At 53.9% G+C, this 27,143-nt stretch overlaps 1 protein-coding gene across 2 annotated transcripts in view; it reads left to right on the top strand.

Annotated features, from left to right (window-relative positions):
* The window catches only part of NUP155 (nucleoporin 155), a 181,348-nt gene that overhangs the window by 32,728 nt on the left and 121,477 nt on the right, over positions 1-27,143 (top strand). For both annotated transcript variants that reach the window (XM_075328661.1, XM_075328657.1), the window contains exon 7: positions 7,947-8,052. In XM_075328661.1, coding sequence (XP_075184776.1) covers positions 7,947-8,052 — 106 coding nt within the window. The remainder of the gene's footprint in view (positions 1-7,946; positions 8,053-27,143) is intronic.

Below are 27,143 nucleotides of genomic sequence, written 5' to 3'. Positions count from 1 at the left end.
GACAGATCTGGTTAAATATGGCCGGGTGCAGGGACCACTGCCTCGGTTATCTCCCTTCAACTTAGAAATTCTATGACTGTTGTCTACCCCTGGTATGTGGACGGCTGAAATTGCTGGAATTTTTGTTTTCTTTTTCGCTCCTAATTGGGAGACCCAGACAATTGGGTGTATAGCTATTGCCTCCGGAGGCCACACAAAGTATTACACTTAAAAGTGTAAGGCCCCTCCCCTTCTGGCTATACACCCCCAGTGGGATCACTGGCTCACCAGTTTTGTGCTTTGTGCGAAGGAGGCAACACATCCACGCATAGCTCCACTGTTTAGTCAGCAGCAGCTGCTGACTATGTCGGATGGAAGAAAAGAGGGCCCATACAGGGCTCCCAGCATGCTCCCTTCTCACCCCACTTCATGTCGGAGGTGTTTGTTAAGGTTGAGGTACCCATTGCGGGTACGGAGGCTGGAGCCCACATGCTGCTTCCTTCCCCATCCCTTTTTACAGGGCTCTGGGTGAAGTGGGATTCTATCGGTCTCCAGGCACTGAGACCGTGCTCCATCCACAGCCCCTGGTATCTGCTGGACATGGAGCGGAGTATCTTCAGGGACATGGCCCTGCTACATGGAGGTACTCTGTGTCCCTGTGGGGACCGCGCAGACACACGGCAGCACTGCTGGGTGTGTTAGTGCGCCAGGGACAGCGGCGCTGTCCGCACTAGTGCCATCGCACACCACAGCGTTGCTGGGTGTGTTAGTGTATTGGGTGACTACTGCGCTAACCGCCGCTGCCATTTTTATTTAAGGCGCCGCTGGGATTTGTGGTGCGCCGGGGACTTCCGCGCCGGCCAGCACTGATATGCCGGCCGCGCTTATTAACTCGAGTCCCCGGCTTCTGGGCCTAGTCTCCCTTCGTTACCGCCCACAGGCCTGACAGTCAGGGTAGGGGCGTGACGCTGCATAGCACAGCAGCGCTGAGAGCTGGAGTATGTTTTGCATACTCCACCCCTCTCACTGTGTGCACTGTGAAACCGGATTCCCGCACTTTCTCAGGCACGCCCACGGCTTCCTTCTCTACAAGGACGCCGGCAGCCATTAGTGTCAGTTTCTGTACGATACAGAGACAAGTGTGGAAGACCCTGGCATTCTGATAGTCACACAATCGCTGCAACAGGCGTTAAGCAGCACCTGTGGTGCTAACCCCACTAGTGCAGAAGTGCACTTATAGATATGCTTGTACTATATACATTGCACTGTTTGGTCGCACGTTGTATATACCCTCCTGGATTGTGCGGAGGAGTTATCAGCATATTCTCTGTGTAAAACAAAGGTGCAGAACCACATGTTTTTCTATGCAGCCGGTACAGCATGTACGGCTATACGGCCGGCAGGTTACATAGACCCCCATTATATCCAACTCAGCCGGAGTCTCTGCTAATGGCCAGAGGATGAGGACGGTGTCTGCAGTATTTACTGACAGATTTTCTGAGACTATGGCTATGATACTAGAAGCCTAGCAGTCCGGACATGTCTCTCACAACATGGGCACTGTTGAATCATTGATCCATGGCCCCCCTCAGTGTGAACAACTAACAGCTCCGGGAATGTCACACGCATCCCAGAGTCACGGCTCTGCACAGACGTCAGTCCCAGACAGCCTAAGCGGGCTCACTATGAGCGGCCCTCGGTTTCATCAGGGTCCTAGCAGAAGGACTCTCTGTGTAATGAGGCGGAAGTAGCGGCTCAGGATTCTGATCCTGAGACCGCTCTCAATCTGGATACACCTAATGGTGACGCCATAGTGAATAATCTTATGGCGTCCATCAATAGAATGTTGGTTATTTCTCACCCAGCTCCTCCAGTGGAGGAGTCAGCTTCACGTATTTTTCTGGACCACTCTGCCTTCAGAGAGGCAGTCCAGGAACACCACACTTATCCAGATATGCGCTTCTCCAAACGGCTTAGGATACACGTTATCCCTGCCCCCTGACGTGGTCAAGGACTGGACCCAGTGTCCCAAGCGGCCTCCTCCAATCTCCAGGCTTGTAGCTAGATCCATAGTTGCAGTGGGAGATGGAGCTGCACTTAAAGATGCCACTGACAGACAGATGGATCTCTGGTCTAAATCCATCTATGAGACTGTCGGCGCACCGTTGGCTCCAGCATTCTCACCCTTGGGGCACTCCAAGCTATTTCAGCTTGTCTTACACAGATTGACACGGTCACACGTACATCTGTTCCGCAGGTGGCATCCTTAACCTCTCAAATGTCTGCATTTGTTTCTTACGCGATTCAGGTTGCCCTAGACTCTGCGAACCGTACGGCAGTAGCCTCCGCTGCTCCGTGTTTTTAAGCAGAGCCTGGTCTGCTCGTTAAGTGAATGGAAGGCAGATTCTGCTTCCAAAAAAGGTTGCTTAACCAGTTGCCTTTTTTCTGCTGACCGACTGTTTGGTGAGCGTTTGGATGTAACCATTAAACAGTCCAGGGGTAAGGATTCATCCTTTCCTCAGCCCGGACACAACAAACCCCAACAGAGCAGGAGGCAGTCGTGGTTTCGGTCTTTTCGAGGCTCGGGCAGGTCCCATTTTTCCTCGTCCAATGTGGACTCAAAAGGATCAGAGGAGCTCAGATTCTTGGCGGGCTCAGTCACGCCCAAAAAAGAGACAGTCTGAAAACCCGCTTCCAAGGCGGCTTCCTCATGACTTGCGGCCTCCTCTCTCCGCATCCTCGGTCGGTAGCAGGCTCACCCGCCTTGGCGATATTTAGCTGCCATAGGTCAATGACCGTTGGGTGTGAGACATTCTGTCTCACGGGTACAGGATAGAGCTCACTTCTCGTCCTCCAACTCGATTCTTCAGAACTTCTCCACCTCCCGGCCGAGCCGCTGCTCTTCTGCAAACAGGGTGCACTCTATAGGCAGAAAGAGTGATGACCCCCGTTCCTCTTCAGGAACAAGGTCACGGTTTTTACCCCAAATTATTTGCGGTGCCTATAAGAACGGGCCGTTCCGTCCCGTTCTGGATCTAAAACTGCTCAGCAAGCTCGTGGACACCAGGCGGTTCCGGATGGAATCCCTCCGCCATGTCATCGCCTCAATGTCCCAAGGAGATTTCCTAGCATCATTAGGCATCAAGGATGCTTATCCACACGTGCCGATTGATCCAGAGCACTAGCGTTTCTACGCTTCGTTATAGGAGACGAACACCTTCTGTTCGTAGCTCTACCTTCCGGCTAGCGACAGTCCCACTGGTCTTCGCCAAGGTCAGGGCAGCAGTAGTCACAGTCCTGCACTCTCAGGGTCACTCTGTGATCCCATATTTAGACGATCTACTTGTCAAGGCACTCTCTTAGGAAACATGCCGACACTGCCCGAACGTTGCGCTGGAGACTCTCTAGAGTTTTGGGTGGATCATCAACTTTTTGAAGTCAGATCCGACCCCGACCCTATCGCTAACATATCTAGGCATGGAGTTTCATACTCTCTCAGCGATAGTGAAGCTTCCGCTAGACAAACAGCATTCACTACGGGCTGCAATCTCTTCTTTAAGAACCAGTCGCACACATTGAGACGCCTCATGCACTTCCTACGTAAGATGGTAGCAATGGAGGCAGTTCTTTTCGCGCAGTTTCATCTGCGTCCACTACAATGTGACATTCTCCGCCAATGGGACGGGGAGTCGACCTCCCTCAACAGAGTCGTCTTTCTTTCTCAGGCGGCCAAGGAATCTCTACGGTGGTGGCTTCTTCCCACCTCATGGTCAAAAAGAAGGTCCTTCCTATCCCCATCCTGGGCGATAGTTACGACAGACGCGAGTCTATCAGGGTGGGGAGCAGTTTTTCTCCACCACAGCGCTCAGGGTACGTGGACTCAGCAAGAGTCCACCCTTCAGATCAATGTTCTTGAACACAGAGCAGTGTATCTTGCCCTACAAACCTTCCAACAGCAGCTGGACAGCAAGCAGATCCGACTTCAGTCGGACAACTCCACAGCGGTGGCATACATCAACCACCAAGGAAGAACGCGCAACCGACAAGCCTTCCAGGAAGTCCGGCAGGTTCTGATGTGGGTGGAAGACACGGCATCCACCATATCCACAGTTCACATCCCAGGCGTGGAAAACTAGGAAGCTGACTTCCTAAGTCGCCGGGGTGTGGCCGAAAGGGTATGGTCTCTTCACCCGGACGGGTTTCGGGAGATCTGGCGCCGCTGACAGAGGCCGGACGTCGATCTAATGGCGTCACGGCACAACAACAATGTGCCAGCTTCATGGCACGGTTTCACAATCATCGAGCTCTGGCGGCAGACGCCTTAGTTCAGCATTGGTCGCAGTTCCAGCTACCTTATGTGCCACCTCTGGCATTGTTGCCCAGAGTGCTGCGCTAGATCAGGACCGACTGCGGCCGCGCCATCCTCGTCGCTACAGATTGGCCGAGGATGTTGTGGTTCCCGGTTCTGTGGTGCCTCACGGTAGGCTAACCGGGGGCACTACCAGACCAATCAGACTGGCTGTCTCAAGGGCCATTCTTCCATTTGAATTCTACGGCCCTCAACCTGATGGTGTGGCATTGAGTCCTGGAACCTAGTGTCGTCAGGATTACCTCAGGACGTGGTTGCCACCATGAGACAGGCTAGCATACCAACGTCCGCCAAGATTGACCACAGGACGTGGAAGATATTCTTATCTCGGTGCTCGGCGCAGGGTGTTTCTCCCTGGCCGGTTGCATCGTCTATGTTTCCTTCCTTCCTGCAATCTAGGTTGGAAAAAGGGTTGTCGCTCAGTTCCCTTTAGGGACAAGTCTCAGCGCTATCTGTATTTTTTCAGAAACGACTTCCTCAGGTACGCACGTTCCTACGGGGAGTTGTCGTCTCAGCACTCCGTACAAGCGGCCGTTAGAGCCCTGGGATCTGAACAAGGTTCTAATTGCTCTCCAGATGCCGCCTTTCGAGCCTTTGAAAGAGGTCTCCCTTCCCGCTTTTCTCGGGAAGTGGCCTTCTAGTAACGGTCTCGTCTCTTAGGAGAGTTTCCGAGCTAGCAACGCTCTCATACAAATCTCCCTTCCTGGTCCTTCACCAGGACAGGGTAGTTCTGCGTCCGATTCCGGAATTTCTCCCTAAGGTGGTATCCCACTTTCATATCAATCAGGATATCACCTCACCTTCTTTGTGTCCTCGTCCAGTCCATCAATTTCAGAAGGATTTGCATCTGTTGGTTCTGGTGAGAGCACTCAGGTTCTACTTCCCGCATGGCGCTCCTGCGCCACCCGGATGCACTCTTTGTCCTTGTCGCTGGTCGGCGTAAACAGTCGCAAGCTTCTGAATCCACCCTGGCTCGGGGGATCGAGGAACCAATTCTTGAAACCTACAGTTCTACTGGGCTTCTGGTTCTCTCAAGGCTGAAGGCCCATTCTACCAGAGCCGTGGGTGCATCCTGGGCATTACGGCACCAGGCTACGGCTCAGCAGGTGTGTCAGGCACCTACCTGATTGAGTCTGCATACTTTTACCAAGCATTTTCAGGTGCATACCTACGCTTCGGCAGACGCCAGCCTAGGTAGATAAGTCCTTCAGGCGGCGATTGCCCACCTGTAGGAAAGGGCTGTTTGACGGCCCTATCACGAGGTATTCTTTTACCCACCCAGGGACTGCTTTTGGACGTCCCAATTGTCTGGGTCTCCCAATTAGGAGCGAAAAAGAAGAAGGGAATTTTGTTTACTTACCGTAAATTCCTTTTCTTCTAGCTCCAATTGGGAGACCCAGCACCCGCCCTGTTTTCTCGGGGTTTTTCTGTTTTTTTCGGGTACACATGTTGTTCATGTGGTATGGTTCAGTTCTCCGATGTTTCCTCGGATTGAATTGGTCTTTAAACCAGTTATTGGCTTTCCTCCTTCTTGCTTTGGCACTAAAACTGGTGAGCCAGTGATCCCACTGGGGGTGTATAGCCAGAAGGGGAGGGGCCTTACACTTTTAAGTGTAATACTTTGTGTGGCCTCCGGAGGCAATAGCTATACACCCAATTGTCTGGGTCTCCCAATTGGAGCTAGAAGAAAAGGAATTTACGGTAAGTAAACAAAATTCCCTTCTTTCGCCCAGTCAAGAATTCGGGAGACGTCTGCCATGTCTAGATGGCTCCGAGTCAGCCTTAGAGGTTGATGTATGTCATGGTGGTTGGACTTCATTCGGACAGAGTTCGTCTTGGCAATGGAGATGAGACATGGACGAATGGTCTTGCGTTCCAGGATGTGGATGGAAAGTAGATTTTCATGACTGTCCCATTGACCCTGCACCATAAGCTTCCCAAAGTCCACTCCCATACCAACCGAGAAGCGTTTCATCTGATGGCAGATGCCAGTCTTACCCAGGATGCTCATGGAGAGAGATAATGGCAAGAAATGGCTTCGAAAATTGATTCTATTCTGTAGACGTGACAATCTAACTCTGGAAGAAAACTAACTTCCTTGAATAGTGTCGAAAGAGGAGACGCTAAGCCTGAATTGGACGACTTTGGTGACAATGGATCCGAAGTGAGACATTGTGATCTGCAGACTTTGAGTAAGTGGGAGCCTTGTCAAAAACTAGAGGACATGACAACTACCCACCTGGATCTCCAAAGGGCCAGAACTGCAGCCATAACCTGTGTGAGCACCCTGGGGTGCTGAGTAGGTGGTGGGTGTCACTCACTTTGGTCAATACAAGTGGACATAGGTAGACGCTACACGATAGTGACCAAGGTCTGGGACACCCTGGTCAGGTCAGCCACAGACTGAGAAAGATTAAGCGAGGGGTGTGCTTTTAGTCTAGGCCTCGGGTGGCTACAGAGATGCGGGCGACGAGTGGGTGCAGCCCAAGGCACAACGGGGTTGATCCTGTTGGATTATGCGTTTACATGATGTTCAAGAAAATTGTAATCTTTAGGGGCTGGCTTGTGTGGGCCTCGCAGGGGTAGACGTGGTGGAGAGGAGATAGCCGAAAAAGTAAGGAAGAACTCCAGAGAAAAGAGTTCAACCGACGCCAGGAGGAGGAGAGCCTCGCTGGGAAACTGAATTCCTGGCCTGAGGAGGAAGAGAGGAGGAGCAGGACCTGGAGGTCCTGTGATGAGAATCACGATTCCCCCGGAGGCTGCCGGCATTAGCAGGGAACATGTGCATCGATAAAAATGGCAGCTGCTGAGGAAGAAGCGTGTTGAAACTGCAGAGTGGGGAGAGGGCCAATGCTGAGGAAATTGGGGCCTGCTGTAACAGACGCCAGGGGCTTAATTTGGGTCCCACCTCCACCAGGGACAATAGTAGAGTCCCAGAAGGTGTGTGAGATAGGGTAGAAATAAAGCAGAGGGACAGGAACGCCTAGAGAATCCCAAAAAAGGACAGAGAAAGACATGGTTAATGTACAGAACGCTGTGACCTATGATCAACTGCGTGCGGTGGAAGTGGGGAACATGGGCCAAGAACCCGCACAACGCAGCAGAATGTGGGGTGAGGATCTACGTGCCTGTCCTGATGTGATGTGGTCCTGAGGTCCAGGTCTTCAGATCGATCTTCGCTCTATGCCACAGTCTAGGCAGCAGACCGACAGGCAGGAGACCAAGGGCAATGACCGTCTGTACTTTAGTACCTGACCGATGATTGTGTTAGGATGAAAGGTCCTGTCCTGCAGATAAGGGGGTTCTGCCTCCCCCCTGGTAGACTGTACTCTCTGCCTAATTGGGAGTACATTGCTCGACTGTCTCCGACGAATGGAGCGGCGGTGCGGATGTTCCACCACCACTTCATTCACATGGGGCTCTTCAGCTCTCAGCACCTCCCGGACCCCAGCAATCTGGAGAGCGTCCAAATGTGGGTATACCCCTTTAAGACCTGCAGTTTCTTGGAAGAAGTAGTAAGGATTTCTATAACTTGTAGATGGGGATACGGCACGTGCGAGTTCTGTAGAGTAAAGTTGTCCTTTTTGCTCTTCTTTAGGCTGAAGCTGGATGGTTCAATCCGAGGTGCAGGAAAATCAACCACTCGAAGAGCACGCTGTCCTTCCTCGTCCCATCGGTGCTCCAGTTCTCCTTTTCAGAGGATGGTGAGTAACTCCAGATTGATGTAAAGGGAAAGTGTAGCGTGACTTCCTTCACTTTCTGGCTTTCTGCATCCTTTTTCTGCATTGTCCACCTATGCATTGAGTGACAGTGGTCTACACCATCCTGTGTGTCACAAGGAGCTTTTATAAACATCGCTGACTGTCATGCCGGCATCCGTGTCTGTGGAGACTGCAGATGCGGGTTATGATCCACAGACTTATAGTTCATAGGCAGGCTGGTAAGGGTTAATCTCTGCTAGGCTCCTTGTTAGTCTCCTTTGATCACATGATGTAGAGGAGCCAGTCACATTCATTCCCCTTCTCTTTATGCTGGCTGCACCCTTCCATTAATGCCAGTTATAGCTCTTCTATACTGGTCTGCTGAGGTGGTGTAAGCCAGACTTCCTGGTGATTGCAGTACTTTATTGCTGTGAGCAGTTGTGGTGTTTACCCTTGCTGTCGATTTGTTGCTGCCTTCCTTCTCTTGCTTTTCTCGATAGTCTCTTACTGTTTGTTGCTGTGTATCTGAGTTTTCTTTGTCGCTCCATTGGGAGACCCAGACAATTGGGTGTATAGCTTCTGCCTCCGGAGGCCACACAAAGTATTACACTTTAAAAAGTGTAACCCCTCCCCTCTGCTATACACCCTCCCGTGCATCACGGGCTCATCAGTTTTTATGCTTTGTGTTGAAGGAGGCACACATGCACACAATGCTCCACATTTTAGTCAGCAGCAGCTGCTGATTATATCGGATGGAAGAAAAGAGGGCCCCTAACAGGGCCCCCGGCATGCTCCCTTCTCACCCCACTCAGGTCGGCGGTGTTGTTAAGGTTGAGGTACCCATTGCGGGTACACAGGCAGGAGCCACGTGCCGTTTTCCTTCCCCATCCCTTAGGGGCTCTGGGGAAGTGGGATCCTAACCGGTCATCCAGCCACTGGGACCGGGCTCCCTCCGCAGCCCCTGGGGGAATCTGCTGGACAGGAGACGGAGTATCGTCAGGGACAAGGCCCTGCATCGACAGGTACTCTGTGTCCCCGTTGGGACGGCGCATGAAGCACCTTGGCCTCAGACGCAGCTGCGACTGCGGTGTGGATTTTTTGTCTGGGACTACCGCGCCGACCGTGCCTGTTTGTCGGCCGCGGTTTATACTTTAGTCCCCGGCTTTTGCGGCCTAGTGGGTTAAACTCCCGCCCCTGAGCCTGCCAGTCAGGGAGAAAGGCGGGACGGTCGGTATGATGCCGACAGTGAGGGCTGGAGCACACTTCGCTGTCCTCCGCCCCCCTCACTGATCTCTATGGGCCACCAGGTTCCCGCACTTTTGCGGTTCCGCCCACGGCTCTCTCCTCCCCTCGGAACGCCGGCAGCCATTGTTATAATTCTGCCGGTGGAGGATCTCAGAATCTGCAAAGGTTTCCCACTGCTCTGGGAGAGGGGGATCCTAACCGGTCGCCATGCACTGGGACCGGGCTCCATCCGCAGCCCCTGGGGGATTCTATCGGACAGGAGACTGGACATCATCAGGGACAGAGCCCTGCATCATAAGGTACTCTGTGTCCCCTGAGGGACGGTGCATGCAGCATCTGTGTTACAAATGCCGCAGCGGTTGCTGAGTGGTTTGTGAGACTGGGACTACCGCGCCATGTTTGCCGGCCGCGTTTTTAAATTTAGTCCCCGGCTCTTGCGGCCTAGTACCATATACTCCCGTTCTCAGGCCTGCCAGTCAGGGGTAACGACGGGACGGCCGACTGGACGTCGGCAGGGAGGGCTGGAGCATACGTTGGTATCCTCCTTCCCCCTCACTGAGCACTGTGGGGCACCAGTTTTCAGGTGCTGACCCCCCTTGGTGCCGCAGTGTATATATATATGTTTATTTATATGGTATATGATCTCACTGTTCGGCAGCATTATTTGCTTTTGGCTGTATACCCTCACTGAATACTCTGCGGACGACATGCTGTTGTCTGCTCTTAAAGAGTAAGGGTGCCAAGGCACTGGCTTATTTTACAACCTGTACCTCTTGTGCGGCTATATTACAGGCAGGCTCCACATACCCTCATTGTGTACAATGCTTGGCCCCGAGGGCACTCACTAAGCCACGGTGAGAACTCCGTCACGGACCGTGGCCGCTGATAGGCTAAGCGGGCCCGCTGGGAACCTTCCCCGACTTCATCAGGAGTGCGTGTTTCGATCACTCTAACTCCAGAGGGGCCGTCCAGAAGCACAGAACTTTACGGACAAGCGCTTACTAAGCGCCTTATTGACACGCGTTACCCTTTTCCCCCTGACGTTGTTAAGGGTTGGGCTCAGTGTCACAGGGTGGATTCTCCAGTCTCTAGGCTGGCGGCTAGATCCGTAGTATTAGGGGCAGATGCCATCTCTCACGAATGCCACTGACAGGCAAATAAAGCTTATGATGAAATCCATCAATGAAGCCATAGTCGCATCTTTTGCTCCAGCCTTCGCAGCCGTGAGGGCACTCCAAGCTATCTCAACTTCTCTGGCTGAGATTATTGCGGTTGCACATACCTCTGCCCCGCAGGTTGTGTCCTTCACTTCTCAGGCGTAGGTTTTTTCGTTCTACGCCATGAACGCCATTCCTGGACTCTGCGAGCCGTACAGCGGTAGCATCCACCAATTCGGTGGCAGTCTGCAGGGCCATGTGGCTACGTGAATGGAAGGCAGGCTCTGCTTCCAAGAAGTTCTTAACCGGTTTGCCATTTTCTGGCGACCGTTTGTTTGGCGAGCAATTGGATGAAGTTCCTAGACAGTCCAAGGGAAAGGTATCGTCCTTGCCCCAGTCCAAAGGTTTCGGTCCTCAGCAAAGTTCCGTTCCTCCACGTCCAACAGTTCAGAGGAGGGCTAGAGGAACTCTTCTGCATGGCGGTCTAAGTCACAAGGCGGCTTCCTCATGACTTCGGCCTCACCAAGACCGCGTCCTCGGTCAGTGGCAGGCTCTCCCGCTTTTGCGACGCCTGGTGGCCACATGTCCAAGACCGATGGGTGAGAGACATTGTCTCAAGGTTACAGGATAGAGCTCTGCTCTCGTCCTCCGACTCAAAACATCTCCGCCCCCCGAGCGAGCCGATGCACTTTTCTTTGTCGCTCCATTGGGAGACCCAAACAATTGGGTGTATAGCTTATGCCTCCGGAGGCCACACAAAGTATTACACTTTAAAAAGTGTAACCCCTCCCCTCTGCTATACACCCTCCCGTGCATCACGGGCTCCTCAGTTTTATTGCTTTGTGGAAGGAGGCACACATCCACGCAAGCTCCACATTTTAGTCAGCAGCAGCTGCTGACTATATCGGATGGAAGAAAAGTGGGCCCATACAGGGCCCCCAGCATGCTCCCTTCTCACCCCACTCGGGTCGGCGGTGCTGTTAAGGTTGAGGTACCCATTGTGGGTACATAGGCAGGAGCCACATGCTGTTTTCCTTCCCCATCCCTTAGGGGCTCTGGGTGAAGTGGGATCCTGACCGGTCACCAGGCGCTGGGACCGCGCTCCCTCCGCAGCCCCTGGGGGAATCTGCTGGACAGGAGCCGGGTATCATCAGGGACAAGGCCCTGCGACTCTGAGGTACTCTGTGTCCCCTTGGGGACGGCGCATAGTGCGCCTGGGTAATGGACACTGCAGCAGCTGCTGGGTGTGTTAGTGCGCCGGGACTACCGCGCTGGCCGTGCTTGTTTGCCGGCCGCGCTTATAACTTTAGTCCCCGGCTTTTGCGGCCTAGTGCCGCATATTCCCGCCCCCGGGCCTGCCAGTCAGGGGTAAGGGCGGGACGCTGCACTGGACGTCAGCGCTGAGGGCAGGAGCATACTTTGTATCCTCCTCCCCCCTCACTGAGCACCGTGGGGCACCAGATTCCCGCACTTTTACAGGCACGCCCACGGCCCCCTCCTCCTCTCTGAACGCCGGCAGCCATTGCTACAGACGCTGGAGAACTTCAGAGGGGAGACAACTGAGCTACAAACAGCTCTGGGAGGCACAGGCAGGGATCTGGTGGTCACACAACCGCTGGGAGCGGTCGGTAAGCCGCACCTGTTACTAGGTGCTGGTCCCCCTGGGTGCCGAACTGTATATTTATATGCTTATAGTGTATACATTTACTCTGTACGGCCTCACTGTTAGCGTTTGGCTATATACCCTCACTGATTATTCTAAGAGGAGAAACAGCATGTCGTCTGCAAAAAGCAAGGGTACCAAAGCACAGGCTTACTTTGCAACCTGTACCTCATGTGCGGCAATGCTTCCTGCAGGTTCCACCTACCCTCATTGTGTGCAATGCTCGGCCCCTGTGACACTCACTCAGCCGGAGTCTCAGCCACTGGTGGGACCCCCGGCCCAGGTGGAACCTCCGGCCCCCACTGTCCAGGTGACAGGGACAGAGTTTGCAGTATTTGCTGACAAACTTTCTGAGTCTATGGATAGATGGTCTGCTAAGATACTGGAAGCTTTGCAGTCCAGACCTGTAACACCGGCCCCGGGCACTGTTGATTCATTGCCCCCATGCCCCCCTCGGTCGGAGCAGCAAAGAGCTCCTGGGTCAACTCATAGGTCCCAAGGGGAGGACTCCGACACGGACCGCAGTCCCAGACCGACGAAGCGGGCTCGCTGGGAGCGTCCCTCGACTTCATCACACTGTTCAGGGTCTCAGCATGAGGACTCTCTGGAGGATGAAGCAGATGCGGCAGATCAGGACTCTGACCCTGACGCCGCGCTCAACCTTGATACGCCTGAAGGGGACGCCATAGTAAACGACCTTATAGCGTCAATCAATCAGGTGTTGGATCTTTCTCCTCCACCCCTTCCGATTGAGGAGTCAGCTTCTCAGCAGGAGAAATTTCATTTTAGGTTTCCCAAACGTACACTGAGTGCGTTTCTTGATCACTCCGACTTCAAAGACGCAGTCCAGAAGCACCGAGCTTTTCCGGATAAGCGCTTTACTAAGCGACTTCATGACACACGTTATCCCTTCCCCCCTGACGTAGTCAAGGGTTGGGCCCAGTGTCCCAAGGTGGATCCTCCAGTCTCTAGACTGGCGGCCAGATCCATAGTTGCAGTGGCAGATGGTGCATCACTAAAGGATGCCACTGACAGGCAGATAGAGCTCCTGATGAAATCCATCTATGAGGCTATCGGCGCTTCCTTTGCTCCGGCATTTGCTGCCGTATGGGCACTACAAGCTATCTCAGCTTGTCAGTCTGAGATTAATGCACTCACACGAGCCGCGACTCCGCAGGTTGTGTCATTAACCTCTCAGGCGTCGGCGTTTGCGTCCTACGCCATGAATGCGGTACTAGACTCTGCGAGCCGTACAGCGGTAGCATCCGTCAATTCAGTGGCAGTCCGCAGGGCCATGTGGCTACGTGAATGGAAGGCAGACTCTGCTTCCAAGAAATTTTTAACCGGTTTGCCGTTTTCTGGCGACCGCCTGTTTGGCGAGCAATTGGATGAAATCATTAAACAATCCAAGGGTAAGGACTCGTCCTTACCCCAGTCCAAACCTAACAGACCTCAACAACGGAAGGTACAATCGAGGTTTCGGTCCTTTCGGCCCTCAGGCAGGTCTCAATTCTCCTCGTCCAACAGGCCTCAAAAGGATCAGAGGAACTCTGATTCATGGCGGTCTAAGGCACGTCCTAAAAAGACCGCCGGAGGAACCGCTCCCAAAGCGGCCTCCTCATGACTTGCGGACTCCCCAAACCGCATCCTCGGTCGGTGGCAGGCTCTCCCGCTTTTGCGACGCCTGGTTCCCACATGTCCAAGACCGATGGGTGAGAGACATTCTGTCTCACGGTTACAGGATAGAGTTCAATTCTCGTCCTCCGATTCGTTTCTTCAGAACATCTCCGCCCCCCGAGCGAGCCGATGCTCTTCTTCAGGCGGTGAACTCTCTGAAGGAAGAAGGAGTAGTTATCCCCGTTCCCCTTCAGCAATGGGGTCACGGTTTTTACTCCAACTTGTTTGTCGTACCAAAAAAGGACGGATCTTTCCGTCCCGTCCTGGACCTCAAACTGCTCAACAAACACGTGAAAACCAGACGATTCCGGATGGAATCTCTCCGCTCCGTCATCGCCTCGATGTCCCAAGGAGACTTCCTGGCATCAATAGACATCAGGGATGCTTATCTCCACGTGCCGATTGCACCAGAGCATCAGCGCTTCCTGCGTTTCGCCATCGGGGACGAACACCTTCAGTTTGTGGCATTGCCTTTCGGCCTGGCAACAGCCCCACGGGTCTTCACCAAGGTCATGGCAACAGTGGTTGCAGTCCTACACTCTCAGGGACACTCGGTGATCCCTTACTTGGACGATCTTCTTGTCAAGGCCCCCTCTCGGGTGGCATGCCAACACAGCCTGAACATTGCTCTGGAGACGCTCCAGAGGTACGGGTGGATCATCAATTTCCCAAAGTCAAAACTGACACCGACACAATCGCTGACATATCTCGGGATGGAGTTTCACACTCTCCCAGCGATAGTGAAACTTCCGCTGGACAAACAACGATCACTACAGACAGGGGTGCGATCTCTCCTCCGAGCCCAGTCGCACCCCTTGAGACGCCTCATGCACTTCCTAGGGAAGATGGTGGCAGCAATGGAGGCAGTTCCATTTGCACAGTTTCATCTGCGTCCTCTTCAATGGGACATTCTCCGCAAATGGGACAGGAAATCGACGTCCCTCGACAGGAACGTCTCCCTTTCTCGGGCAGCCAAGGCATCCCTTCAGTGGTGGCTTCTTCCCACTTCTTTGTCGAAGGGGAAATCCTTCCTGCCCCCATCCTGGGCTGTGGTCACGACGGACGCGAGTCTGTCAGGGTGGGGAGCGGTCTTCCTCCACCACAGGGCTCAGGGTACCTGGACTCAGCCAGAGTCCTCCCTTCAGATCAATGTTCTGGAGATAAGGGCAGTGTATCTAGCCCTGAAGGCGTTCCAGCCATGGCTGGAAGGCAGGCAGATCCGAATTCAGTCGGACAACGCCATGGCGGTGGCATACATCAACCACCAAGGCGGCACGCGCAGTCGGCAAGCCTTCCAGGAAGTTCGGCGGATTCTGCTGTGGGTGGAAGCCACAGCCTCCACCATCTCCGCAGTTCACATCCCGGGCGTGGAAAACTGGGAAGCGGACTTTCTCAGTCGCCAGGGCATGGACGCAGGGGAATGGTCTCTTCACCCGGACGTGTTTCAGGAGATCTGTTGCCGCTGGGGGAAGCCGGAGGTCGACCTAATGCCGTCCCGGCACAACAACAAGGTCCCGGCATTCATGGCACGGTCTCAAGATCACAGAGCTCTGGCGGCAGACGCCTTAGTTCAGGATTGGTCGCAGTTTCAACTTCCTTATGTCTTTCCTCCTCTGGCACTGCTGCCCAGAGTGTTACGCAAGATCAGGTCCGACTGCCGCCGCGCCCTCCTCGTCGCCCCAGACTGGCCAAGGAGGTCGTGGTACCTGGATCTGTGGCATCTCACGGTGGGTCAACCGTGGGCACTACCAGACCGACCAGACTTGCTGTCTCAAGGGCCATTTTTCCATCTGAATTCTGCGGCCCTCAACCTGACTGTGTGGCCATTGAGTCCTGGATCCTAGCGTCTTCAGGGTTATCTCAAGAGGTCATTGCCACTATGAGACAGGCCAGGAAACCAACGTCAGCCAAGATCTACCACAGGACGTGGAGGATCTTCTTATCCTGGTGCTCTGATCAGGGTTTTATTCCATGGCCATTTGCCTTGCCCACTTTTCTGTCTTTCCTTCAATCCGGAATGGAAAAGGGGCTGTCTCTCGGCTCTCTTAAGGGACAAGTCTCGGCGCTCTCTGTGTTTTTTTCAAAAGCGTCTAGCAAGGCTTCCGCAAGTACGCACGTTCCTGCAGGGGGTTTGCCACATAGTCCCCCCTTACAAGCGCCCGCTAGAACCCTGGGATCTGAACAGGGTGCTAATGGCTCTTCAGAAACCACCTTTCGAGCCAATGAGAGATATTTCTCTTTCTCGCCTCTCGCAGAAGGTGGTCTTCCTAGTGGCAGTCACATCACTTCGCAGAGTGTCTGAGCTAGCTGCACTGTCATGCAAAGCTCCCTTCCTGGTGTTTCACCAGGACAAGGTGGTTCTGCGTCCGGTTCCGGAATTTCTCCCGAAGGTGGTATCCCCTTTTCATCTCAATCAGGATATCTCCTTACCTTCTTTTTGTCCTCATCCAGTTCACCAATGTGAAAAGGATTTGCACTTGTTATTTCTTGTGAGAGCACTCCGGCTCTACATTTCTCGTACGGCGCCCCTGCGCCGCTCGGATGCGCTCTTTGTCCTTGTCGCTGGCCAGCGTAAAGGGTCGCAGGCTTCCAAGTCAACCTTGGCTCGGTGGATCAAGGAACCAATTCTTGAAGCCTACCGTTCTTCTGGCCTTCCGGTTCCTTCAGGACTGAAAGCCCATTCTACCAGAGCCGTGGGTGCGTCCTGGGCATTGCGGCACCAGGCTACGGCTCAGCAGGTGTGTCAGGCGTCTACCTGGTCGAGTCTGCACACTTTCACGAAGCACTATCGGGTGCATACCTACGCTTCGGCAGATGCCAGCTTAGGTAGGCGAGTCCTCCAGGCGGCGATTGCCCACCTGTAGGAAGGGGCCGTCTTTCGGCTCGATTAACGGGGTATTCTTTACCCACCCAGGGACTGCTTTTGGACATCCCAATTGTCTGGGTCTCCCAATGGAGCGACAAAGAAGAAGGGAATTTTGTTTACTTACCGTAAATTCCTTTTCTTCTAGCTCCAATTGGGAGACCCAGCACCCGCCCCTGTTCCCTTCGGGCTGTTGTTCTTTGTGTACACATGTTGTTCATGTTGAATTGTTCTTGGTTCATGGTTTAAGTTCTCCGAACATCCTTCGGATTGAATTTACCTTAGACCAATTTATAAGTTTCCTCCTTCCTGCTTTTGCACCAAAACTGAGGAGCCCGTGATGCACGGGAGGGTGTATAGGCAGAGGGGAGGGGTTACACTTTTTAAAGTGTAATGCTTTGTGTGACCTCCGGAGGCATAAGCTATACACCCAATTGTCTGGGTCTCCCAATTGGAGCTAGAAGAAAAGGAATTTACGGTAAGTAAACAAAATTCCCTTCTTTCAGGCGGTGAACACTCTGAAGCCTCGATGTCACAAGGAGACTTCCTAGCATCAATTGACATCAAGGATGCTTATCTACATGTGCCGATCGCACCCGAGCTTCAACGCTTTCTGCGTTTCGCCATCAGGGACGAACACTTCAGTTCGTGGCACTGCCATTCGGCCTGGCGACAGCCCCACGGATCTTCTCCAAGGTCATGGCAGCAGTGGTGGCGGTCCTACAGGGCCACTCGGTGATCACTTACCTAGACGATCTTCTAGTCAAGACACCCTCCTGGGTGGCATGTCAACTCAACCTGACCATTGCTCTGGAGACCCTCCAGGGGTTCGGGTGGATCATCAAATTTCCAAGGTCAAAACTGACACCTACCCAATCACTGACTTGCCTCGGGATGGAGTTTCATACTCTCTCAGCGATAGTGAAGCTTCCGCTGCATAGTCAGCGTTCACTACAGACAGGGGTGCAATCTCTCCTTCGGGCCCAGTCACCCCTTGAGGCGCCTCATGCACTTTCTAAGGAAGATGGTGGCAGCAAGGGAGGCAGTTCCCTTGCGCAGTTTCGTCTGCGTCTGATTCTATCGGACACCGCAAATGGGACAGGAGGTCGACGTCCCTAGACAAGAACGGCTCTCTTCCCTTGCAGCAAAACCTCTCTTCAGTGGTGTCTTCTTTCCACTTCCTGGGCGGAGGAAAAATCCTTCCGGCCCCCAGCTGAGGCTGTGGTCACGACGGACGCGAGTCTGTCAGGGTGGGGAGCGGTCTTCCCCCACCACTCGGCTCAGGGAACCTGGACTCCGACAGAGTCCTCCCTTCAGATCAATGTTCTGGAGATAAGGGCAGTGGATCTAGCCCTAAAGGTGTTCCAGCGGTGGCTGGAGGGCAGGCAGATCCGAATTCAGTCGGACAACGCCACGACGGTTGCGTACATCAACCACCAAGGGCGGCACACGCGCAGTCGTCAAGCCTTCCGAGCAGTTCGGCGGATTCGGCTGTGGGCGGAAGCCACAGCCTCCACCATCTCCGCAGTTCACATCCCGGGCGTAGAAAACTGGGAAGCAGATTTTCTCAGTCGCCAGGGCATGGACGCAGGGGAATGGTCTCTTCACCCGGACGTGTTCTAGAGATCTGTTGCCGCTGGGGAACGCCGGACGTCGATCTAATGGCGTCTCGGCACAACAACAAAGTCCCGGCATTCATGGCTTGGTCCAAGGATCACAGAGCTCTGGCGGCAGACGCGCTAGTTCAAGACTGGTCGCAGTTTCGACTGCCTTATGTTTTTCCTCCTCTGGCACTTCTGCCCAGAGTGTTACCCAAGATCAGGTCAGACTGTCGCCGCGCCATCCTCGTCGCTCCAGACTGGCCGAGGTGATCGTGGTACCCGGATCTGTGGCACCTCACGGTGGGTCAACCGTGGACACTCCCAGACCGACCAGACTTGCTGCCTCAAGGGCCATATTTCCTTCTGAATTCTGCGGCTCTAAACCTGACTGTGTGGCCATTGAGTCCTGGCTCCTAGCGTCATCACGGACATCTCCAGATGTCATTGCCACCATGAGACAGGCCAGGAAACCAACGTCCGCCAAGATCTATCACAGGACTTGGAGGATCTTCTTATCCTGGTGCTCTGATCAGGGTTTTATTCCCTGGCCGTTTGCCTTGCCCACTTTTCTTTCTTTCCTTCAATCCGGAATGGACAAGGGCTTGTCTCTCTGCTCTCTCAAGGGACAAGTATCGGCGCTTTCCGGTCCCACCTTACAAGCGTCCGTTAACACCCTCGGATCTTAACTGGGTGCTGACGACTCTTCAGAAGCCACTTTTCGAGCCGATGCGGGATCTCTCTATCTCGCCTTTCGCAAAGGGTGGCCTTCCTAGTGGCAGTCACATCACTCAGAAGAGTGTCTCAGCTAGCAGCGCTGTCATGTAAAGCCCCCTTCCTGGTGTTTCACCAGGATAGGGTGGTTCTACGTCCGGTCCGGACTTTCTCCCTAAGGTATCCCCGTTTCATCTCAATCAGGATATCGTCTCCCCCTCTTTGGGTCCGCATCCAGTTCACCAATGTGAAAAGGATTTGCATTTATTAGATCTGGTGAGAGCACTCCGGCTCTACATTTCTCGCACGGCGCCCCTGCGCCGGTCTGATGCGCTCTTGTCCTTATCGCGGGCCAGAGTAAGGGATTTCAGGTTTTCAAGTCAACCTTGGCTCGGTGGATCAAGGAACCGATTCTTGAAGCCTACCGTTCTTTTAGGCTTCCGATTCCTGCAGGGCTGAAGGCCCATTCTACCAGAGCCGTCGGTGTCCTGGGCATTGTGACACCAGGCTACGGCTCGGCAGGTGTGTCAGGCGGCTACCTGGTCGAGTCTGCACACTTTCACGAAACACTATCAGGTGCATGCCGATGATTCGGCAGACGCCAGCCTAGGTAGGCGACTCCTTCAGGCGGCAGTTGCCCACCTGTAAGAGGGGGCCGTTTTTCGGCTCTTTTTATCGAGGTATTCTTTTACCCACCCAGGGATTGCTTTTGGACATCCCAATTGTCTGGGTCTCCCAATGGAGCGACAAAGAAGAAGGGAATTTTGTTTACTTACCGTAAATTCCTTTTCTTTGTCGCTCCATTGGGAGACCCAGACAATTGAGACAATTGGGTGTATAGCTTCTGCCTCCGGAGGCCACACAAAGTATTACACTTAAAAGTGTAAAGCCCCTCCCCTACTGCCTATACACCCCCGTGCATCACGGGCTCCTCAGTTTTTATGCTTTGTGCGAAGGAGGCTGACATCCACGCATAGCTCCACATCTTAGTCAGCAGCAGCTGCTGACTATGTCGGATGGAAGAAAAGAGGGCCCATATAGGGCCCCCAGCATGCTCCCTTCTCACCCCACTCTGGTCGGCGGTGCTGTTAAGGTTGAGGTACCCATTGCGGGTACATAGGCAGGAGCCACATGCTGTTTTCCTTCCCCATCCCTTAATGGGCTCTGGGTGAAGTGGGATCCTATTCGGTCTGCAGGCACTGAGGCCGTGCTCCCTCCGCAGCCCCTGGGGAATCTGCTGGACAGGAGCCGAGTATCGTCAGGGACAAGGCCCTGCTACTGTAAGGTACTCTGTGTCCCCCTGGGGGACCGCGCATGGAGCGCTTGTGCCATATACACTGCAGCACTGCTGGGTGTGTTAGTGCGACGGGGACGACCGCGCAAGGCCGCGCTGTGAGGTACTCTGTGTCCCCGTGGGGACCGCGCATGGAGCGCTGGTACCATATACACTTCAGCACGGCTGGGTGTGTTAGTGCGCCGGGGACTACCGCGTCGGCCGCGCTTATATGCCGGCCGCGCTTATAACTTTAGTCCCCGGCTTTTGCGGCCTAGTAGCGCAGATTCCCGCCCCCAGGCCTGTCAGTCAGGGGAAGGGCGGGACGCTCCACAGAACGTCAGCGCTGAGGGCTGGAGCATACTCGGTATCCTCCTCCCCCCTCATTCAGCTCAGTGGGGCTCCAGCTTCCCGCACTTTCTAGGGCACGCCCACGGCCCCCTCCTCCCCACAGAACGCCGGCAGCCATTCCTGTCAGCTCTTCTGACGCTGGAGAGGAGAGAAAGCTCTGGGAGACCCAGGCAGGGAAGCTGGTGATCACACAACCGCTTTGAGCGGTCGGTAAGCAGCACCTGAGGTGCTGGCCCCACTGAGTGCCGGAGTGTTCATATATATATATATATGCTTATATGCTATACATCTACACTGTACGGTCGCACTGTTGATTTCTTCGGCGCTCCATTGGGAGACCCAGACGAGTGGTGTATAGCTACTGCCTCCGGAGGCCACACAAAGCATTACACTAAAAAGTGTAAGGCCCCTCCCCTTCTGGCTATACACCCCCCGTGGGATCACTGGCTTGCTCAGTTTTCAAGCTTTGTGCGAAGGAGGTCAGACATCCACGCATAGCTCCACTGTTTTTAGTCAGCAGCAGCTGCTGACTATGTCGGATGGAAGAAAAGTGGGCCCATACTAAAGGGCCCCCAGCATGCTCCCTTCTCACCCCACTTTTGTCGGGTGTTTGTTAAGGTTGAGGTACCCATTGCGGGTACGGAGGCTGGAGCCCACATGCTGTTTTCCTTCCCCATCCCCCCTCAGGGCTCTGGGTGAAGTGGGATCTTACAGGTCTCCAGGCACTGAGACCGGGCTCCATCCACAGACCCAGAGAACCTGCTGGATATGGAGCTGAGTATCGTCAGGGACAGGGCCCTGCTACATTAAGGTACTCTGTGTCCCCGTACACATCGCGCACACACACACCAGCATTGCTGGGAGTGCTAGTGCGCCGGGGACAACAGCGCGGAGCGCTCGTGCTATTATTCACGGCAGCTTTACTGTGTGAATTTATGTATTGGGAACTGCCGCGCCGGGCCGCTGCTGGGTGTTTTTACACTGTGGCGCGGCTGGGACTTGTGGTGCGCCGGGGACTCCGCGCTGGCCGTGCACATAGGACGGCCGCGCTTATTACTCGAGTCCCCGGCTTTGCGGCCTAGTTTTCGTTTCGTTCCCGCCCCCAGCCCTGCCAGTCAGGGGAGAGGCGGGACGCTGTACAGAAAGTCAGCGCCGAGGGCTGGAGTCTGCTTTGCATTCTCCAGCCCCCTTCACTGGACACAGTGGGACGCCGGTTTCCCGCTCTTGCCTGGGGCACGCCCACGGCCCGCCCCTCGTCACACGAGCTGGAGAAGGACGCCGGCAGCCATTCCTGCAGTCCGAGCTGGAGAACGGAGACAAGCTCTGGGCAACCAGTCACAGGACTCTGGCGACCACACACCCGCCTATAGGCGGGCGGTAAGCAGCACCTGAAGTGCTGACCCCACTAAATACCGTTGTGTCCATTTGTATTTTATGCTTACACTGCACTGTAGGTCGCTATTTTTGGCTATATGCCCTCTTAGATGGCGAGACAACAGCAGCAAAAAAGCAAGGGTGCTAAGGCACAGGCTTTCTATGCTGCTTGTATTGCATGTGCTGAAGTGTTCATTTGTACTTATGCTTGTATGCTATACATTGCACTGTACGGTCGCTATTCTTGGCTATATTCTCCTAGAATGGCTAGACTACAGCAGCAAAAAATCAAAGGTGCTAAGGCACAGTTTTTCTAGGCTGCTTGTATTGCATGTGCTGAAGTGTTCATTTGTACTTATGCTTGTACGCTATACATTGCACTGTACGGTCGCTATTCTTGGCGATATTCTCCTAGATGGCTAGTCTACAGCAGCAAAAAAGCAAGGGTGCCAAGGCACAGGCTTTCTAAGCTGCTCATATTGCATGTGCTGAAGTGCTCATTTGTACTTTATGCTTGTATGCTATACATTGCACTGTACGGTCGCTATTCTCGGCTATATGCTCCTAGATGGCTAGACTACAGCAGCAAAAAAGCAACACAGGCTTTCTATGCTGCTTTTACTGCATGTGATACTGTTTCCACTGACCCCCGTTGTGTGCAATGCTCCCCTGTAGCACTTGGTCAGCCGGGGTCTCTACTAGAGGTGGCCAAAGGAACCACCTGTGAACCCTGTCCATGGACAGGGACGGTGTTGCAGTTTCGGCTGATAGATTGTCATGGGATAGTGACTTGCAGTCCAGACAGGCCATGGGCAATCTTGATCATTGCTCCCTGGCCACCCTCATTTGGAACAAAATCAGTGCTCCGGGGGGGTCCCAGGCATTCCAGGGTGAAGGCTCTGACACGGACGACAGTCCCAGACAGCCTAAGCGAGCTCGCTGGGAGCGGCACTCGGCCTCATCACTAGTCAGGGTCACAGCAGAGGACTCTCTGTATGATGAGGCAGACGTAGCTGATCAGGACTTTGATCCTGACACCGCTCTCAATCCGGATACACCAGATGGTGACGCCATGGTGAATGATCTTATAGCGTCCAGCAATGGCATGTTGGATATCTCTCCCCCAGCTCCTTCAGTGGAGGAGTCAGCTTCCCAGCAGGAGAAATCCCATTTCAGCTCAAGCGTACATTGAGTACTTTTCTGGCCACGCTGACTTCAGAGAAGCAGTTCAGAATCACCACGCTTACCAGATAAGCGTTTCTCCAAATGTATTAAGGATACATGTTATCCCTTTCCCCCTGACGTGGTCAGGCGCTGGACCCAGGGTCCAAAGGTGGATCCCCCAATCCCCAGGCTTGCGGCTAGATCCATAGTTGCAGTGGAGATGGGACTTCACTTAAAGATGCCATTGACAGACAGATGGACCTCTGGTTGAAATCTGTCTATGAAGCTATCGGCGTGTCGGTTGCTCCGGCATTCGCAGCCGTATGGGCACTCTAAGCTATGTCAGCTGGTCTTGCGCAGCTGGTCTTGAGCACAGGTACATCTGTGCCGCAGGTAGCGTCCTTATCCTCGCAATGTCTGCATTGCGACTTACCCTATTAATGCTGTCCGAGAGAGACACTTGAGGTTTCGGTCCTTCCCAGGCTCGGGCAGGTCCAAATTGTCCTAGTCCAAAAGGGCTCAAAAGGCTCAGAGGGGCTCAGATTCCAGGCGGGCTCAATCACGCCCAAGGAAGGCAGCCAGAGGAACCACTTCCAACGCGGTCTCCTCATGACTTTAAGCTCTCTCTCTCCGCATCCGCGGTTGGTGGCAGACTCTCTCGCCTTGGCGACATTTAGCTGCCACAGGTTACAGACCGGTGGGTGAGAGACATTGTGTCTCACGTGTACAGGATAGAGTTCTGTTCTCGGCCTCCGGCTCGATTCTTCAGAACTTCCCCACCTACCCACCGAGCCGATGCTCTTCTGCAGGCAGAAGGAGTGGTAATTCCTGTTCCTCTTCAGGAACAAGACACGGTTTTTCCTCCAATCTGATTGTGGGGGACCTAAAACTGCTCAACAAGCACGTGAAGGCCAGGCGGTTCCGGATGGCATCCCTCCGCTCCGTCATTGCCTCAATGTCTCAAGGAGATTTCCTAGCATCAATAGACATCAGGATGCTTATCTCCACGTGCCGATTGCTCCAGAGCACCAACGTTTGCTACGTTTCGTTATTGAAGACGAGCATCTTCAGTTCGTAACCCTGCCCTTCGGTCTGGCGACAGCCCTACGGGTTTTCACCAAGTTCAGGGCAGCAGTGGGAGCAGTCCTGCACTCTCAGGGTCACTCGGTGATCCTTCCTTGGACGGTCGACTTGTCAAGGCACCCTCTCAAGAGGCATGCCAACACAGCCTGAGCGTAGCGCTGGAGACTCTCCAGAGTTTCGGGTGGATCATCAACTTCTCAAGGTTAAATCTGACACCGACCCAATCGCTGACATATCTGGGCATGGAGTGTCACGCTCCCTCAGCGATAGTGAAGCTTCCGCTGGACAAACAGCGTTCACTACAGACGGGGGTGCAGTCTCTCCTTCACGGCCAGTCACACCCCTTAACACGCCTCATGCAGAGGCAGTCACTTTCGCGCAGTTTCATCTGCGTCCACTCCAATGTGGCATTCTTTGCCAATGGGATGGGAAGTCGACGTCCCTAGAAGGAACGTCCCCCTTCTCAGACGGTCAAGGACTCTCTTCAGAGGAGTCCATCCTTCATGGAAATCTGGGCAGTGTATCTTGCCCTGCAAGCCTTCCAGCCGTGGCTGGAAAGCACACACATCCGAATTCAGTCGGACAACTCCACAGCGGTGGCATACATCTACCACCAAGGCGGAACACGCAGTCGGCAAGCCTCCCAGGAAGTCCGGCGGAGTCTGATGGGGGTGGAAGACAGAGCATCCACCATATCCGCAGTTCACATCCCGGGCGCAGAAAACTGGGAAGCAGACTTCCTCAGTTGCCAGGGTATGGACGCAGGGGAAGGGTATCTTCACCCGGACGGTTTTCAGGAATTCTGTCAACGCTGGGGGATGCTGAACGTCGACCTAATAGCGTCTCGGCACAACAACAAGGTTCCGATTTTCATGGCGCGGTATCACGATCAAAGAGCTCTGGCGGCAGACGCCTTAGTTCAGGTTTGGTCGCAGTTCCAGCTACCTATGTGTTTCCCCCTCTGACACTGCTGCCCAGAGGGCTACGCAACATCAGGTCCGTTTGCCGCCGCGCCATCCTCATCGCCACAGACTGGCCGAGGAGGTCGTAGTCCCCGGATCTGTGGCATCTCACGGTCTGCCAACCGTGGGCACTACCAGCCCGGCCAGACTTACTGTCCCAAGGGCCGTTTTTTCCATCTGAATTCTACGGCCCTGAACCTGACGGTATGGCCTTTCAGTCCTGAATCCTAGCGTCTTCAGGATTATCTCAGGACGTCATTGCCACCATGAGACAGACTAGAAAACCGACGTCTGCCAAGATCTACCACAGGATGTGGAGGATATTCTTCTCTTAATGCTCTGCTCAGGGAGTGTCTCCCTGCCCATTTGCATTCCCTACTTTTCCTTCCTTCCTGCAATTCTGGTTTGGAAAAAGGTTGTCACTCGGCTCCCTTAAAGGACAAGTCTCAGCGCTATCTGTATTCTTCAGAAGCGCCTAGCACCACTTCCTCAGGTACACACGTTCCTGCAGGAGGTTTGTCACATTGTCCCTCTGTACAAACGGCCGTTGGACCCATGGGATCTGCACAGGGTACTAATTGCTCTCCAGAAGCCGCCCTTCGAGCCTCTGAGAGATGTTTCACTCTCTCGACTTTCCCAGAAAGAGGCCTTTCTGGTAGCGGTCACGTCTCTTAGGAGAGTATCCGAAATAGCAGCGCTGTCATCCAAAAGCTTCCTTCCTGGTGTTTCACCAAGGCAAGGCAGTGCTGCGCCCGATTCCGGAGTTCTCCCTAAGGTGGTATCCCCCTTTCATCTCAATCAGGATATCTCCTTACCTTCCTTTTGCCTCATCCATTTCATCGATATGAAATGGATTTGCATTTGTTGGATCTGGTGAGAGCACTCAGAATCTACATTTCCCGCACGGCGCCTCTGCGCCGCTCGGATGCACTCTCTGTGCTTGTCGCTAATCAGCGTAAAGAGTCGCAGGCTTCCAAATCCACCCTGGCTCGATGGATCAAGGAACCAATTCTTGAAGCCTACTGTTCTGCTGGGCTTCCGGTTCCATCAGGGCTGAAAGCCCATTCTACCAGAGCCGTGGGTGCGCCCTAGGCATTACGGCACCAGGCTACGGCTCAGCAGGTGTGCCAGGCAGCTACCTGGTCGAGTCTGCACACTTTCACCAAGCATTGTCAGGTGCATACCTACGCTTAGGCGGATGCCAGCTTAGGTAGTAGAGTCCTGCAGGCGGCGGTTGCCTCCTTGTAGGGAAGGGCTGTTTTACAGCTCTAACATGAGGTATTAATTTACCCACCCAGGGACTGCTTTTGGACGTCCCACTCGTCTGGGTCTCCCAATGGAGCGCCGAAGAAGAAGGGAATTTTGTTACTTACCGTAAATTCCTTTTCTTCTAGCTCCAATTGGGAGACCCAGCACCCGCCCTGTTTCCTTCGGGATTTTTGGTTGTTCGGGTACACATGTTGTTCATGTTGAACGGTTTTCAGTTCTCCGATGTTACTTCGGAGTGAATTTGTTTAAACCAGTTATTGGCTTTCCTCCTTCTTGCTTTAGCACTAAAACTGAGCAAGCCCGTGATCCCACGGGGGTGTATAGCCAGAAGGGGAGGGGCCTTACACTTTTTAGTGTAATGCTTTGTGTGGCCTCCGGAGGCAGTAGCTATACACCACTCGTCTGGGTCTCCCAATTGGAGCTAGAAGAAAAGGAATTTACGGTAAGTAACAAAATTCCCTTCTTTTGGCTATATACCCTCCTGGATTGTACTCAGAGGAGACAACAGCATGTCGTCCGCAAATAGCAAGGGTGCCAAAGCACAGGCTTACTTTGCAACCTGTACCTCATGTGCGGCTATACTACCGGCAGGTTCCACTGACCCTCATTGTGTGCAATGCTCGGCCCCTGTGGCACTTACTCAGCCGGAGCCTCTGCTACTGGTGGCCCAGGTGGAACCACCTGCTACCACTGTCCAGGTG

Source organism: Anomaloglossus baeobatrachus, chromosome 1 (assembly GCF_048569485.1).
Source record: "Anomaloglossus baeobatrachus isolate aAnoBae1 chromosome 1, aAnoBae1.hap1, whole genome shotgun sequence".
Classification (NCBI taxonomy): domain Eukaryota; kingdom Metazoa; phylum Chordata; class Amphibia; order Anura; family Aromobatidae; genus Anomaloglossus; species Anomaloglossus baeobatrachus.
Note: the sequence above shows the minus strand (reverse complement) of the source record. Positions and strands in the feature narration are given on the sequence as shown.